Genomic DNA, 14,969 nt, shown 5'->3' with positions numbered 1-14,969 from the left:
GAAGAAAAGGTCCATCTCATTCTTTCAGCGGGAACCTAAACTTGGGAAAGCCAGATGCAGTACATTTCTTAATGATCCTGATACTTTTATAACTGGTTACAGCTGGGTCACATGCAAAACTGTTTTCCAACGTCTTTCAACTGGCCACATAACACCATGTAATTTATTTTTTTATTTTTATTTTTTAAGGCCAGGGGGAGTGGCTCATGCCTGTAATTTCAACATTTTGAGAGGCTGAGGCAGGAAGACTGCTTGAGGCCAGGAGTTCAAGACCAGCCTGGGCAACACAGCAAGACCCTGTATGCAATGGAAGACAACCCTATTTCAAAAAAAATATTTTTTGAGTACAGTGGCTTGATCACAGCTCACCATAGCCTCCAACTCCTGGGCTCGAGTGATACTCCCACCTCAGCAGCTGGGACTCTCAGAGCGCAGCACCACATCTGGCTGATTTTTAAATTTTTGGTAGAGATGTGGTCTCACTATGTTGCCCAGGCTGGTCTTGAACTCCTGGCCTCAAGAAATCCTCCCAATGTGACCTCACAATGCACTGGGGTTACAGGCATGAGCCACCATGCAGCCCCTGCAAAATCTAACTGTCCTTCAGGTGCTTCTTTTGGACCTCCTAGCTAGACTGCCATTGGCAAATACTAGTTTATTATTTACCCACATTTATGTTAATGGATTTCCCATGTTTTATTTGTCTAGACTAGGGTTTCTCCACAGCAGCACTATTGATGTTTAGGGCTGGATAATTCTCTGTTCTGGAGCTGTTTGCACCTCGCAGGATGTTTAGCAGCATCCCCAGCCTCCGCCTGCTACATGCCAGTAGCACTCCTCAGTGTGACAGCCAAAATGATTTCAGATATTGTCAAATATCCCCCAGGGAGTCAAAATCACCTCCAGTTGAGAACTGCTGACCTAAAACCCTCTGGAACAATGTTAGATCATGGTAATGATAGCACATACTGCTCCTGACCTTAATGGGAATACCTCTAGCATCAAAGTATAGTAGTACCTGTATACTACTCTCTGGGCTGTTGTTAGTACACTGTATTAGTCCATTCTCATGCTGCTATGAAGAAATACCCAAGACTGGGTAATTTATAAAGAAAAGATGTTTAAGTTGACTCACAGTTCTGCATGGCTGGGGAAGGCCTCAGGAAACTTACAATTATGGCAGAAGACACCTCTTCCCAGGGCAGCAGGAGAGAGAAGCAGAGCAAATCAAAGGAGAAAGCCTGTTATAAAACCATCAGATCTCGTAATAACTCATTCACCATCACGAGAACAGCACGGGAGAAACCGCCCCCATGATTCAATTATCTCCACCTGGTCCCACCCTTGACACGTGGGGATTATTGCAATTCAAGGTGAGGTTTGGATGGGGACACAGAGCCAAACCATATCATATCCTTTATATTAGCATACTGTATCGAAGTATAATTTTCTTTCTTTTATTTTATTTTTTCTTTGAGACAGAGTCTCGCTCTGGCTCTGGCTGGAGTGCAGTGGCACGACCTCAGCTCATGGCAACCTCTGCCTCACAGGTTCAATCAATTTTTGTGCCTCCGCCTCTCAAGTAGCTGGAACTACAGGTGTGTGCAACCACACTCAGCTAATTTTGATTTTTTTTTTTTTGAGTACATATGGGGTTCAACATGTTGGCCAGGCTGGTGTCAAATGCCTGGCCTCAAGGGATCCCATCAATACGGCTTCCCGAAGTGCTAGGATTACAGGCATGGGCCACTGCACCCAGCCTGAAGTATAATTTTCACAAGGTGAAAAGCTTGACTTTCATACAGATAATGAAGGAATATGTATAAGATATTTTCTTTAATTTACAAGGGAGTCAGCAACCGGTGAAGCTAGTTAGAGGAGCGTTTTGAGAGACAGTGTCTGTAGTGCTCCAGGAAGGGCATTCCGAAATGCATTCTGAGATAGAGACAAAACTTGTTAATATCCTATAGGCAGGCTGAGCATGGTGGCTCACGCCTGTAATCCCAGCACTTTGGGAGGCCGAGGTGGGTGGATCACCTAAGGTCAGGAGTTCAAGACCAGCCTGGCCAACATGGTGAAACTCTGTCTCTACTAAAAATACAAAAATTAGCGAGGTGCGGTGCTGGGCGCTTGTAGTCCCAGCTACTTGGGAGGCTGAGGCAGGAGAATCACTTGAACCTGGGAGGTGGAGGCTGCAGTGAGCCGAGATCATCCCACTGCACTCTAGCCTGGGCGACAGAGCAAGATTCTGACTTAAAAAAAAAATCATATTGGGAAATAAAAATGTCATCTTTGGGAGTTATCTTTTCTACTGGACAGAATTCTGTAAGTTAACATATATACATATTCTCCAGTATATTCACAACATATTCTGTAGTATATTTCCCTGCACTAGTGCTTTTCAAAGCATGGTCTCAAATTGGAAGCATCAGCATCACCTGGGAACATAGACATGCAATGCTTAGGCCCCACCTCAGTCCTACTGAGTTAGAAACTGGTGTGAGGCCCAGCAGCCGGTTTCACAAGCCCTGCAGGGGATGATGATGCACTCTAATGTGTGAGGACCACGGCTCTAAACAGTCAATCTTTAATAGTAAAACAAGTATCTATGAAACAATGCTCCCGTATGACATTAAAAGGGCGCACCATCCACCTTTTAACTTTATTTCTCAATTTAGATATTTTGTCTGATGTTAAATTTGCTGTTTTGTTTCTCAAATACTCTTAAGACAGTTTTCATCTGTTCCTAATTTTCTCTTTTTAAATAAAAAATGGTTTTCCAAATCTGTCCATTTTACTCTTCTTTAACCTATTGATAGGATGAAGTAAAAGTTGAACCATTCTTACCTTTTTTTTTTTTTGAGACGGAGTCTCACCCTGTTGCTCAAGCTGACTGAAATGCAGCGGTGCAATCTCGGCTCACTGCAGCCTCCATCTCCCAGGTTCAAGCGATTCTCGTGCCTCAGCCTCCCGAGTAGCTGGGATTACAGGCACCTGCCACCACGCCCAATTCTTTTTTTTTTTTTTTTTTTTTTTTTTTTTTTTTTTTTTGTAGAGACAGGTTTTGCCATGTTGGCCAGGCTGGTCTCCAACTCCTGACCTCAAGTGATCTGCCTGCCTCAGCCTCCCAAAGTGCTAGGATTACAGGCATGAGCCACTGCGCCCAGCCATTTTTTTTTTTCTTTTTTCTGAGACGGTCTCCTTCTGCTGCTCAGGCTGGATGGAGTACAGTGGCGACATCATGGCTCACTGCAGCCTCCACCTCCCATGCTCAAGAGATCCTCCCACCTCAGCCTCTTAGGTAGCTGCGACGACACGTGTGCACCAGCAGAAGCAGCTAATTTTTTGTAGAGACCGGGGTCTCCCTATGTTGCCCAAGCTGGTCTAGAACTTGTGGGCTCAAGCGACCCACCGGCCTTGGCCTCCCAAAGTGCTATGATTACAGGTCTTATGTTCTTAAAGTTTTTCTTTGACATGGTATAGGATAGTCTAGTAACTTAACATACTGTTAAGTTTTCAACAGGCTAGCGCTTATGATTTGTAAAAGAACTCTTCAGAAATGAGCTCAATTTTACCACGAATTGGGACACTTTCCATTTCTTTCTATTCTATAGAGAAGTTTACTTGCCATGAGCTCTGTCTTTTGAAAACTTGAAAGCCTGCAGCAATAAAACCAGCTGCACCTGGTGCATGGGATGGGCATGGAATTGAGGAGAGAGTTCAAACTACGGTCAGCCCTCTGTATCCTCGGGTTCAAGATCCTTGGATTTAACCAACTGTGCATCAAAAATATTTGGAAAAAGTAAAACAATAAAAAGCAAAAAGTTATAAATACTTTATAACAGGTACTTACAAAGCACTTACGTTGTATTAGGTATTATAGTAATGTAGAGATGATTTAAAGTATACGGAAGGATGTGCATAGGTTATATGCAAATACTATGCCATATTATATCAGGGACTTGAGCATCAGTGAATTTTGGTATCTCTGGGGTCCTGGAACCAATATCCTGAAGTTACTAAGGGATGACTGTCTTCAGTTTCTTCTTTGGTTATTAGTTTATTCTCTGATGTATTTTTGTTGTTGTTTTGTCTTTTTGTTTTTGCCTCTGCAAGTCAATGTCGGAAACTTAGTTGTTCCAGGCTACCATTAGCTCAGAGCTACCAGTAAGCAGACTACCACTGCAACCTAAGCAACCGATTTTTTTCCCCATCAGATTGGCAAAAATTAAGCATCTGTTGATGTTGAAGCTGTAGGGAGTTTTCCTGAGCAAGTAATTATGACAGCCCTTTTTGTTAGGCACCTAGACGATTCATCAAAATGAAATAAAATACCCATGCGCTTGAAGAAGTTATCTGGTTATTTCCTTATCTGGGTGCTGGTTATGTGAGGTGCACAGTTGATGAAAACTTATTAAGCTTTATATTTATAATAGGTACAATTTTCTGTATGTGTAGTAGACTTCAATAGTTTTTAAAATGTCTTTTGCCACACCCCGCAGCTGTGTATAATGCTATTCGCTTAACAGTGAAAAACATGGCAATGACCTGAATCCCCCTGGCTCCCAGGATCCTACCCCCTTAAGTTAAACAAATGAAATAACTTCCACTGTCCTTCCTAATGCCTTAATTCGGTCCTCAGTTAAACTGATGGTGGGCGCTGTTTTTTTTCCAGGGAACGATTCTGGGAGACGGAGGAGGAGACGCCAGCATTTCGCCCCCGGCCCCTCGATTGGGCTGCGGTCCGCTCCCGGCCTCACTCGAGCAGGCCCCGCCCTCCCAGAGGCCGTTAGTCCAAGTCAAGTGATCGTCGACTCAGTTGACCCCGTCGGACCGGAAAAAGAAATCCCCGGGCCCTGGCTTCCTGGCGCGATGATGAGGCACCAGGGGTGAAGCGAGGCATGGGCTGCTGGAGCGGGAATGAGGGGGCGCCAGTGGCTCCGGAAACGGGTGGAGGTTGTCTGCCCTGGCCTCTCCGCAAACAGTGTGTGCGGGCGTGAGAAAAGTCCACCGCTACTCCGCTCCCGAGACAGGGGCGGGGGTGGGGGGCGGGTAAGACAGCGCAGGCCGGCCGGCTTAGAGTCCCCGTGCTTCCCTGGGGAAAGGAAGGGCCCCTGCCTCCCGGGGCAGGAACTAGGGCTTGTCTGGAGCTGGGAGTCCTTTCGGGTCTTCCCCAGCCACAAGAGGACCTCCCAAGGACACTCCCTTCCCCAGCCCTGCTGTGGGACTTAGACAAGAACGCGCTTAGAATCAGGATCACACTCCCACACTGTTAGGAAGCCCCTCCGCTCTTTCCAGAGCCAGAAAGTAGTAGTTTTGGGGTTGAGACTTATCCATCCATCCATCCATCCAGTCCATCCATCCCTACGTTCTAAGCGCCTAGTCTATACCATGAAGTGTGCTGGGCACTGGGAGGACCTGAGCTGCCGAGGGAAGGGGAAATCGGAGGCTTGAATTGGAGTCATAGTCAAGGCTCCAGGGGCAGAGACCTAACTGCGCCTTGTGTGTAGTGCTAAGGGGGCTTCCTGAGGATGCCTTCAACCTTAAAGGCGGATGGATGGCAGAAGCTGGCTGGCTGAAGTACAGTTTGTGTAGCAGGGGTTGGGAGGCAAGGATGGGAGGCGTGTGTCTTCAGACAGGGAACAGCATGTGCAGAGACTTCAGGTTAGAAAGAGCATGACTCCCCAGGAATGAATGCATTTCCCATAGCTGGGAGAGTATCATCTGCAGGTTAGGGAAGGATGAGGCTGGACAAGTAAAGACCAAATCTTCCTGACTGTTGAATCACCACAATCAAGATAATGAAATATCCACCGGCCCCCAAAATTTCCTTGTGTGAGGGGCTATTTTAGGAAGTATAATCAAGAAGGGCGGGCCTGGCTCGGTGCAGCGGCTCACGCCTGTAATCCCAGCACTTTGAGGGGCCGAAGTGTGCAGATGACCTGAGGTCAGGAGTTCGAGACCAGCATGGCCAACGTGGTGAAACCCTGTCTCTACTAAAAATACAAAAAAGCCGGGTGTGGTGGCGCGTGCCTGTAGTCTCAGCTACTTGGGAGGCTGAGGCAGGAGAACTGCTTGAAGCTGGGAGGCGGAGGTTGCAGTGAGCCAAGATTGTGCCATTGCACTCCAGCCTGGGCAACAGAGCAAGACTCCATCTTTAAAAAAAAAAAAAAAAAAAGAGGGGCTGGTCTGATGAGGTGTCACTTGAGCAGAGAGTGGAATGAAATAAAGGATAGCAAGCCACGTAGAGAGTGCAGCAGGCATGGAGGTGGGAGCGAGGCTGGTGTCCCGGAGCAGCAGCAGGGAAGCCGGAGTGGCTGGACTTGTGTGGGTATGGGGAAGAGGGGAGAGAGGTCACTCATCTGTGTGAGGCACAGGACTTTGTTTTATCTCCTGCTGTACCCCCAGCTCTTAGAGTGGGAGCTAGCACAAAGAAAGGTGCTCAATTGATGTTTGCTGAGCAGATGAATGCCTGGAGTAGACCAAAGAGCAGGGTTTGGTGGCAGGGTGGGTCAGGGAGAGAGTTTCCTCAACAGCCTGGTGACAGGGGAGAACAAATGGCCAGAGGGTGTCCATCTATGATGGGGACCAGGGGTCCTTGCTGGGCAGCAGTGTGGGAGACACACGGATCCTGGCCACACCTCAGCCTTCCCTCCAGCCTGATTACCTGCCTCCCTCCCTTGCAGAGGTTCTGGTTCTGTGGTGATCTGGACTGTCCCGACTGGGTGCTGGCAGAGATCAGCACGCTGGCCAAGATGGTTGAGTGCACAGGGTGTAGTCTGAGTGGAGGAGGGGTGTTGGGGGTGGGGATTGTGGGTGTAGATGATGGTGAGGTTTCTCTGGGGCTAGGGCCTCAGTGCTCTCAGCCTGTGCTACCATGCTTTGTGACCTTGATCAGTGGCTGGCCTGCTCTGAGCCAGTCCCCAGGAAGGAGGGGTGAGGTTTGCCAGCCTGGCTGATGTAAGGACTTCCCTTCCAGTCCTCTGTGAAGTTGCGGCTGCTCTGCAGCCAGGTACTAAAGAGCTGCTGGGACAGGGGAATGATGTGAGTACAAGATCCAGCACCCCATTGTCCCATGCCCTTATGACCCCTCCTGCCCTGAAACTGCACTAGGCCCAGGGAGACGGGTGACCCGGCCTCGCAACCTCTCTGGGCACCTCCCATACTTCTTTCCAGCTGGTCTGTTCCTTATTGCAGGATCCAGGCTGTAGGTGAGGGGCTGGTGAGCAGGGGCCTGGCACCCCCTGAAGGTCTCCTTTCCCCATAGTATGAGAAGATCCTGAAGCTCACAGTTGACGCTAAGTTTGGTGAGTACCCCACTGAGTCCACAGGCCCCAGGCAACCCTGGGACCTTGGCCTGGTGCCTGGTACAGAGGGTCCCCGCACCCCTCCCAGCAGCATCCTTAACCTGCCTTCCCTAGTGGAGGAGCATGAGGGAAAGAAAGACATTGACAGTCCCACCTTCCTGTCCTCTGCCAGCTCCTGATGGAGCAGTAGCAGTGCCCATAGCCCTTAAGAAGCCTTGGGGCCTTGAGCTGAAGTTAATAGGGCAACTGGGAGGTGGCTGGAGCCACAGTGACACCCCCTGTCCCACCCATGGGTCCCTCAGGGTCAGGCGATGTGAAGGCCACAGTGGCAGTGCTGAGTTTCATGCTCTCCGGTGCTGCCAAGCACAGTGTCGATGGCGAATCCTTGGCCAGTGAACTGTAGCAGCTGGGGCTGCCCAAAGGTACGGGTTGTGGTTGGGCAGCTGGGCAGCCTGTGGGCCAAGCTCTGCTAGAGAGTGGGCCAGGCCCTGTGAACCTGAGGTGTACCCTTCCCTGTCTGGGCCAGGAACCCAAGCCCAGCCCCCACCTGCTACCTCCAGAGCTTCTCCATTCTACCCCCAGAGCACGCGGCCAGCCTGTGCTGCTGTTATGAGGAGAAGCAAAGCCCCTTGCAGAAGCACTTGCGGGTCTGCAGCCTATGCAGTAAGTATGAGGCCAGCCAGGGTCCAGGCTCATTCTAGAAGGTGCACGCAGCACACAAAGTGCATGGAGAGTCCAGGGAGATGAGCTAACCATGGTCACATACCAAGCAGCCGCAGAGCTGGGACCTGGCCCTGGGTCTCCTGACTCCGCGGGCTCTGTGATGTGTATGTACAGGATCAGACCTTGCCCTTTCCTCCTGGCTGACCCTTCCTTAGTCCCCTGTGCCCCATGTGTGAGCACCCAGCTCACTCTCATTCCTCCCTCTCCAAAGCGTGGTCCCTGGCAGCACAAGTGGCAGAAGGGACAGCAGAGACTGTGGACCCCTCAGCTGCACCTAAGACCTCTGTGTGGTCTAGCTGTGTGTGCTGGGGGAGGCTTTTGGCCACCATTTCCCCCTCTGTAAATGAGACCGATATCTGTGGCATGGAGGACAGGAGGCTGGTGTGAGTGCCAAGCACTTGGAGCAGGGACGCAGTGAGCATGGACGTGGGAGCAGGGGTGTTCCTCAACTTTATGCACCTTGGGGATGGGAGTGGGGCTCCCTGCGTGGGTGGACAAGTCATTGTTTTCTCCCACCCCACATGTGTCCCAGCCCTGCAAATCCAATCCTTATGGGTCTAGGAGGGAAGAAGCCCATGGCTGTGTGACCTCAGGCTGGTGCCTGGCCCTCTCTGGCTGAGTTCCTGGGAAAGTCAGCACCCAAGGCATGCCCTCAAGTTTAGCACTTTGACAAGAAGGGCGGGGACACTGGGATCAGGCCCAACCCTCTGGCCCCAAATCCCACGGCCCCAGCTGGAGGATGAGGAGATGCTGAGCTTGGATGGGGGAATCAAGGGTGTAAAGGGGCCCGCTCACCCCTCAGCTTGGCTCAAAGGTTCAAGGCGTCAAAGGTTCAGCCTGCGACTCAGGAAGGAGAGCTGGCCCAGCCAGACACTCACCAGGACAAGGGCAACTGTGACGAGCAGGAGGCCCAGGATGAGGAGAGCCACAGCATAGCTGGAGATAAAGGCATCCAGCAGGCTGGAGGCTTTCGGGCTGGGAGTGCCTAGAGCAGAGCAAGAAGGCCATGGCCTGGCGGGGCTTTGCCTCCCAGACTTCTAAGAAGACAGAATCTGGGCCCAGAAGCTGCTGCGGGACCAGAGAGCTGGGACTAGGAGCACCTTGGAGGGCTCCATGAGGAGGGGAGGCAGGCTTCAGATCAGGGCATGTGGAGGCAGCGAGCCCAAGGGAGGAGGCAGAGGGACAGAGGGAGGCGGGCCTGCAGAGGGAAGGAGGTGATGACCGTGTCTACCAAGAGGCCCTCTGCCTCCCACAGGGTGTGCAGACCCTGGCGTGCACAGTCCCACACGACGGCCTGGGCTGGCGCCACCCTGAAGAAGGTGGCACCCACTCTGGCGGTCAGTGGGTCCGGCCTGCTGAGAGGATTATCACAGACTTCAGGGGGCTGTGCAGCCTTGCGGGACTAGGGGAGGTCATCTCTTCCAGCCTCCTGTCCTCAACCCCACAATGCTGGTCTGAGCCCTGGGTCACCCAGGGCCACCCTGGACCCACCGGAATTCCTCCACCACCACTTGGTCAAAGTTCTGCAGAGATCTGAGGACGAGGGTCAGCTGGGGGTCAGAAGAGGATGAAGAGGGTCACAGCTCTACCAAACGAAGCTTCATTCCTGGTGGTGCCTGGCCCACCCCTCTGCTGCCAATCTCAGGCTGGCCCAGCCCTGCAGAGTAGGTGCCCAGAGGCATCGTAGCGGTTCCTGTCATGCTGGTCTCCCCCCGGGGCCCCCTCTGGAGCCTGGTACCACAGATCTCAGGGTAGGTGGTACAGCTCAGTCTCCCTTCCCTCTCATCCCCCTCATAGGGGCTTAGTCCACCAAGGCCCCTGACTGCTAGGGGACCCACACGCATGGCCTCCTTCTTTCTGACTGCTGGCCCTTCCCCAGCCTGGATACTTGAGCCCTGGGCAGAGGGGTAACGATCCCAGGACTGTCTTCGCAAGCAGAGAGGCTACTTGGCACCAGGCCCTTACTCCTTGAGCTGAGCTCAGCAGCAGGTGTGTCACCAAGGTCCCCTGGGCAGAAGGAGCTCAGCCCTGAGGGCCCATCACTCACAACTCCTGCATGTTCCTGCTAGGCATCCACCCTGGGGACCCAGCTTCCCCCTGCCCCCAGCTGCTGGCAGCCCCGTCTTGATTCATCCAGGGTCCTGGAGGCCATGCCAGGAAGCAGCCAGCACCTGGGAGGAGCACGTGGTGTTTCTGCATCTTTTTTTATGGAGCTCCCGTGGGTGGGAGGGGCTACAGACTCAAGGGAGACTGCAGGCCACCCCTTCCCCACTCCCTGGCTGGGTGGGCTTCCAGCTCAGGAGTCTGACTGGAAGGATGGGACCGTGCTGTCCCAGAGGCAGGTCTGAGTAGTCCAGGCCCAGTTTTACCCTCCAGCAGGGCCCCTTTCATTCATTTGTCCAGCTGGCTTTGCCCAAAACCCAGGTGATGTCTATGTGGACTGTGTCCCCTGTCCCCAAGGGGAGTCTGGCTCCAGTCCTGGCCTGGAACTCGGAGACCTTAGAATTAGAGGCCACATCTGGCAGGGTGGACCAGCATGGTCTGCCCATGGCCAGGGCAGGTACCATGTTGGCAGCCCCAGACCTGACACCACGGCTCCCATGTCCCCTCTCCACTTCCGTCCTGCACATCATCTACGCTACGTGCTGTCTCTGATGAATCCAAGCTGTCAGCTTCTGTCAGCTTGGCCGGGAAGTCACGCTGACCGTAAGGGGAATGGTGCAGCCTGAGTTGGGGGCTGAGTGGGAATGGGCCTGGTGTGGGGTGGGGGAGGTGGGGGCGAGGCGGGTGTCTGGCGCCTCTCTGCTCATCTTCCCTTCTCCTTTGCCCACAAAGGAGGCGTCTTCTCCATGTCCCTCTGCCACCCTGGGAACATAAAATTCTGCCCCAGGCCTGTCTTCCTTTGGACATAGCCCACCTACCTTCCTGTGGGACTCAGGGCTTTGTTTTGTCCTGTGGCCCACATGAGAAGCAATTATCCCTGCCCTGCTCAGCTGAGAGAGGACAAACTGAGGCAGAGCAGGGGAACAACTCTGTCATAGTCTGACTGTTAACGGCAGAGTCAAGATCAGCCCTTCCCTGAGTGTCACGTCCAGTGGACACTGTATTAGTCCACTTTGCATTGCTCTAGAGGAATACCTGAGACTGGGTTATTTATTTATTTATTTTTGAGATGAAGTCTAGCTCTGTCACCCAGGCTGGAGTACAGTGGCACCATCTCAGGACACTGCAACCTCTGCCTCCTGGGTTCAGGCTACTGTCCTGCCTCAGCCTCCTGAGTAGCTGGAATTATAGCCATGCACCACCATGCCTGGCTAATTTGTATCTTTAGTAGAGACAGGGTTTTGAGATGGAGCTTCGCTCTTGTGGCCCAGGCTAGAGTGCAATGGTGTGATCAGCTCACTGCAATCTCTGCCTCCCAGTTCAAGCAATTTTCATGCCTCAGCCTCCCAAGTAGCTTGGATTACAGGCATGCACCACCATGCCTGCCTAAATTTTGTATTTTTAGAAGACAGAGTTTCACCAAGTTGGCCAGGCTGGTCTTGAACTCCTGACCTCAAGTGATTCACCCACCTCGGCCTCCCAAAATGTTGGAATTACAGGCATGAGCCACCGCTCCTGGCCCTGAGACTGGGTAATTTATACAAGAGGTTTATTTGCCTCACAGTTCTGCAGGCTGTACAAGCATCTGCTAGGCTTCTGGTGAAGCCCCAGGAAGCTTTTACCTCTGGTGGGAGGCAAAGAGGGAGCAGACGTGTCGCATGGTGAGAGAAGAAGCAAGACAGAGGAGACATCAAGCTCTCCTGTGAACTAATAGAAAACTCACTCATTGAATCACTCGAACCTTGGAGGTGGAGGTTGCAGTGAGCCAAGATCATGCCACTGCACTCCAGCCTGGGCTATGAGACTCTGCCTCAAAAAATAAAAAAATAAAAAATAAAAAATAAGAAAACTCACTCATTACCATGGGGAGGGCACTAAGCCATTCATGAGGGATCCCCCACCATGACCCAAACACCTCACATTATAGGCCCCATCTCCAGCATTGGGGATCACATTTCAACACGAGATGTGGATGGGACAAGTATCCAAACTATGTCAGAGGCCTCCCCCTCCCTCTCATCAGAGTCTTCCGTCTTCAGTTCAGGGGCATGCTGGCTTCCATGCCTGGCTTCCTAGGAAGTCATCTTGGCCCCATGGGGTTGGGCAGGGCCACTAGCCCAAGGGTTGGAGCCCTATCTCTCCTAGTCCCAGCCTGGGTCTCCATCATGGGCTAGCCCGCTCTGCTTGCTGCGTTCTCTCCACACCTGCTCCCTGCAGCCCAGGGGTCAGGCCTGGGTAGAGGTGCAGGAGCAGAGTCTGCCCCCAAGCTCATACCTCCTGTGCACCATGGCAGCCAAAATCCACCAGCATGACCAGGAGTGCTGGCTTGTTCTTGTAGTCTCAGTGTTTTGGGAGGCTGAAGTGGAAAGATCGCTTGAGACCAGCCTGGGCAACATTGCCAGACCCTGTCTCTAAAAAAATAAAATTAGGCATGGTGGCATGTGCCTGTAGTCCCAGCTACTCAGATGGCTGAGGTGGGAAGATCACATGAGCCCAGGAGGTCAAGGCTGCAGTGAGCTATGATTGCACCACCACACTCCAGCCTGGGCAACAGAGCAAGACCCTGTCTCTAAAACAAGAAACAAAGTGTACCAGTGTGTGGATGCCACCACCTACTGGTGTGTGGACCTGACCTCACTCAGCCCCATCAGTGAGTGGGAGGTTTCCTGCTGTCTTCCAGAACATTCCCACCACTACACCTGTGTTCCTCCTGCATTGTTTGGCAGGCTTTGTGAGGGGACCTGTCACCTACCTCTCTGGCTGCCCTAAGGCCCAGCTCAAACCTTCCCTGCCCCTGAGAACCTTTTTCTGAAGAGTCTTTCCCCCACCCATAGGGCCCCTCATTTCAGAGCTTTTGGTGGAGTGAGTACAAGGATTGACTCTCTGCTACCAGCCTGGGAGGAATTGTCCCTAGGGTTGGGTCTCTGGATGGCATATGGGGGTCTAGACCAGGACCCACATGCCTGTAACCTGAAGGGCAGGCCCTCAGCTGCCCCAGCTTCATGGAGCCCCTCGTCCAGCCTGACCTTCCAGACAGGCGCAACCCCTGCACCCTTTGGTCTTGGTCCCTGCTGGGACCTCTGGTTACCCTGGCTTACCTACTTTGACTCCAAAGGTAATGCTAACATCCCCCATGAGACACAGTGACAGACTGAGACTAACGTAGTGTTACCTGGCTCAGAGTCACCATGACCAGGCAGAGCTCAGGTCCTAGCCCTGCTCAACCTCTGCCTCCTGGATTCAAGTGATTCTCCTGCCTCAGCCTCCCGAGGAGCTGGGACTACGGGCACATGCCACCATGCCCGGCTAATTTTTTGTAGTTTTAGTAGAGATGGGGTTTCACTGTGTTAGCCAGGATGATCTTGATCTCCTGACCTCGTGATCCACCCACCTCAGCCCTTCAAAATGTTGAGATTACAGGCCTGAGACACTGCACTCGGCCTCCCTAACACCCTTCTAGCTCTGGTGCCCTGCAGGATCTACCTTGGAGCACCTGGAGCCCAAGAAGCTGCCCCTCACCTTTGTGATCCCAGGGACCCACTCCCTGATCATGATGAAGGCGGACCCAAACCCGCTGAGGTGCCTGAAGGAGCAGGGGTCAGCCTCTACCTCCCACAGCCTCTCTGATGGGGAGGATGTTATCCCAGCAGTGTGAGCTGGGAGCAGAATTGGGAGGATGGGAGGTTTTCTCTGTGGGTAGCTCTGAGCTCCAGGGTGGAGCCCTCTTAACCTGGCCCTTCCCCTGTGACTCTCCTTGGCCCCAGGCAAAGAAAGCATTTTGCCTGAGGTCACCTGTCAGGTAGGGACAGAGTGAGACCTGGGTTCTTTCTCACCCAGCTGAAGCTCCCCCTCCCACCTGCCCCTTCCACCAGGTGATAGAGAACCTGGCAGGCTGTGCCCCGTAGAAGAGTTCACTTTCCTTCTGGTGAGGGACGGGAAGCAGCTTGGGGCGAAAGGGATGAAGGGTCTGGGGGCTCTCCCAGCCCAGCCTCACATTTGAAGGATAGCATCTGGGTGGCAGCATGGTTTAGGGTAGACAGGGTGGCCCCAAGGTTTATAGCCTGGCCTCGGGCAGCTGCCATGCCACCTTCTCTTCTGCACGTCCTGACCTGGCACCCTACCTAAAGGTCCTCAGGTCTCCTGCCCCCTGGGCATTGCCCCCACTCCCTGCCCAGACACAGCTCTTCTTGTCCTGGACTAATCTTCAGAGATTCTTGTCCAGCCCACAGCTTTGCTGGACATCGCAGGCTGGGCCAGGCCCCCTGCCCAGCACTAACGTCTCTTTGTGAGTCTCAACCAGGCTGAGCTGCAGCTTCAGGGTCAGGGTAGGCACTGACTTAATTGATGTGACCCAGGACAAGGGGATTTATTGATGGTGTCAAATATGCTTAAGCTCTTGGCCTCTATGGTTTCTTTAGGGCATGATACCCCTCTGTCCCATGCTTAGGTGCCCACATGTGGCCACAAGTGCCTTTCCTACCACCATCCCTACTTGAGGCTGGTGTCCAGGCACCTGTGGCTCCAGGCAGAAGGCTGAGCGCAGAGCCAGGCCTGGGCGGATGTTCTGCAGGGGCTGCAGGAGCTGACAGTCCTGGCCACACAGCCCATGGCCATCCATTCCCCTTCACCGTGGCTGGCCCTTCATCCACCATCCTTCCAGGGGCCAGGCCTGAACCCAAACTGACTTTTACCTGCCCCTGTTCCCCCTTGTGCCTGCCAGGTTCTTGGCTAAGCGTGATGGTCTTGCCCATTTCCTTGATTATCCTCAAGAGGTTTATAGAGCTAACTGGGGACATCACATCTCCTGTCTACCAGGTCCTCACCAGAGACATGACT

General features: G+C 52.8%; 1 protein-coding gene across 2 annotated transcripts; it reads left to right on the top strand.

The window, feature by feature from the left end:
* Window positions 1–3,057: 3,057 nt before the first annotated feature.
* LOC112205555 (COMM domain-containing protein 4-like) lies at window positions 3,058–11,946 on the top strand. Of its 2 annotated transcripts, XR_010151429.1 has the most exons (6): window positions 3,058–5,052; window positions 7,268–7,307; window positions 7,610–7,729; window positions 7,890–7,970; window positions 9,456–9,694; window positions 9,828–10,019. XR_010151429.1 is itself a non-coding variant. In XM_063794245.1 (4 exons), exons 1-3 carry the CDS (start codon window positions 4,921–4,923, stop codon window positions 7,708–7,710), a joined length of 273 nt encoding a protein of 90 aa, XP_063650315.1. In that variant the 5' UTR covers window positions 3,058–4,920; the 3' UTR covers window positions 7,711–7,729; window positions 7,890–11,946. The 2 variants fall into 2 exon arrangements, 1 of the variants encoding a protein (XP_063650315.1); XM_063794245.1 differs by having other exon boundaries at window positions 7,890–11,946.
* Window positions 11,947–14,969: the final 3,023 nt, after the last annotated feature.

The sequence above is a fragment of the Pan troglodytes genome, chromosome 16 (assembly GCF_028858775.2).
Source record: "Pan troglodytes isolate AG18354 chromosome 16, NHGRI_mPanTro3-v2.0_pri, whole genome shotgun sequence".
NCBI classification, from domain to species: domain Eukaryota; kingdom Metazoa; phylum Chordata; class Mammalia; order Primates; family Hominidae; genus Pan; species Pan troglodytes.
Note: the sequence above shows the minus strand (reverse complement) of the source record. Positions and strands in the feature narration are given on the sequence as shown.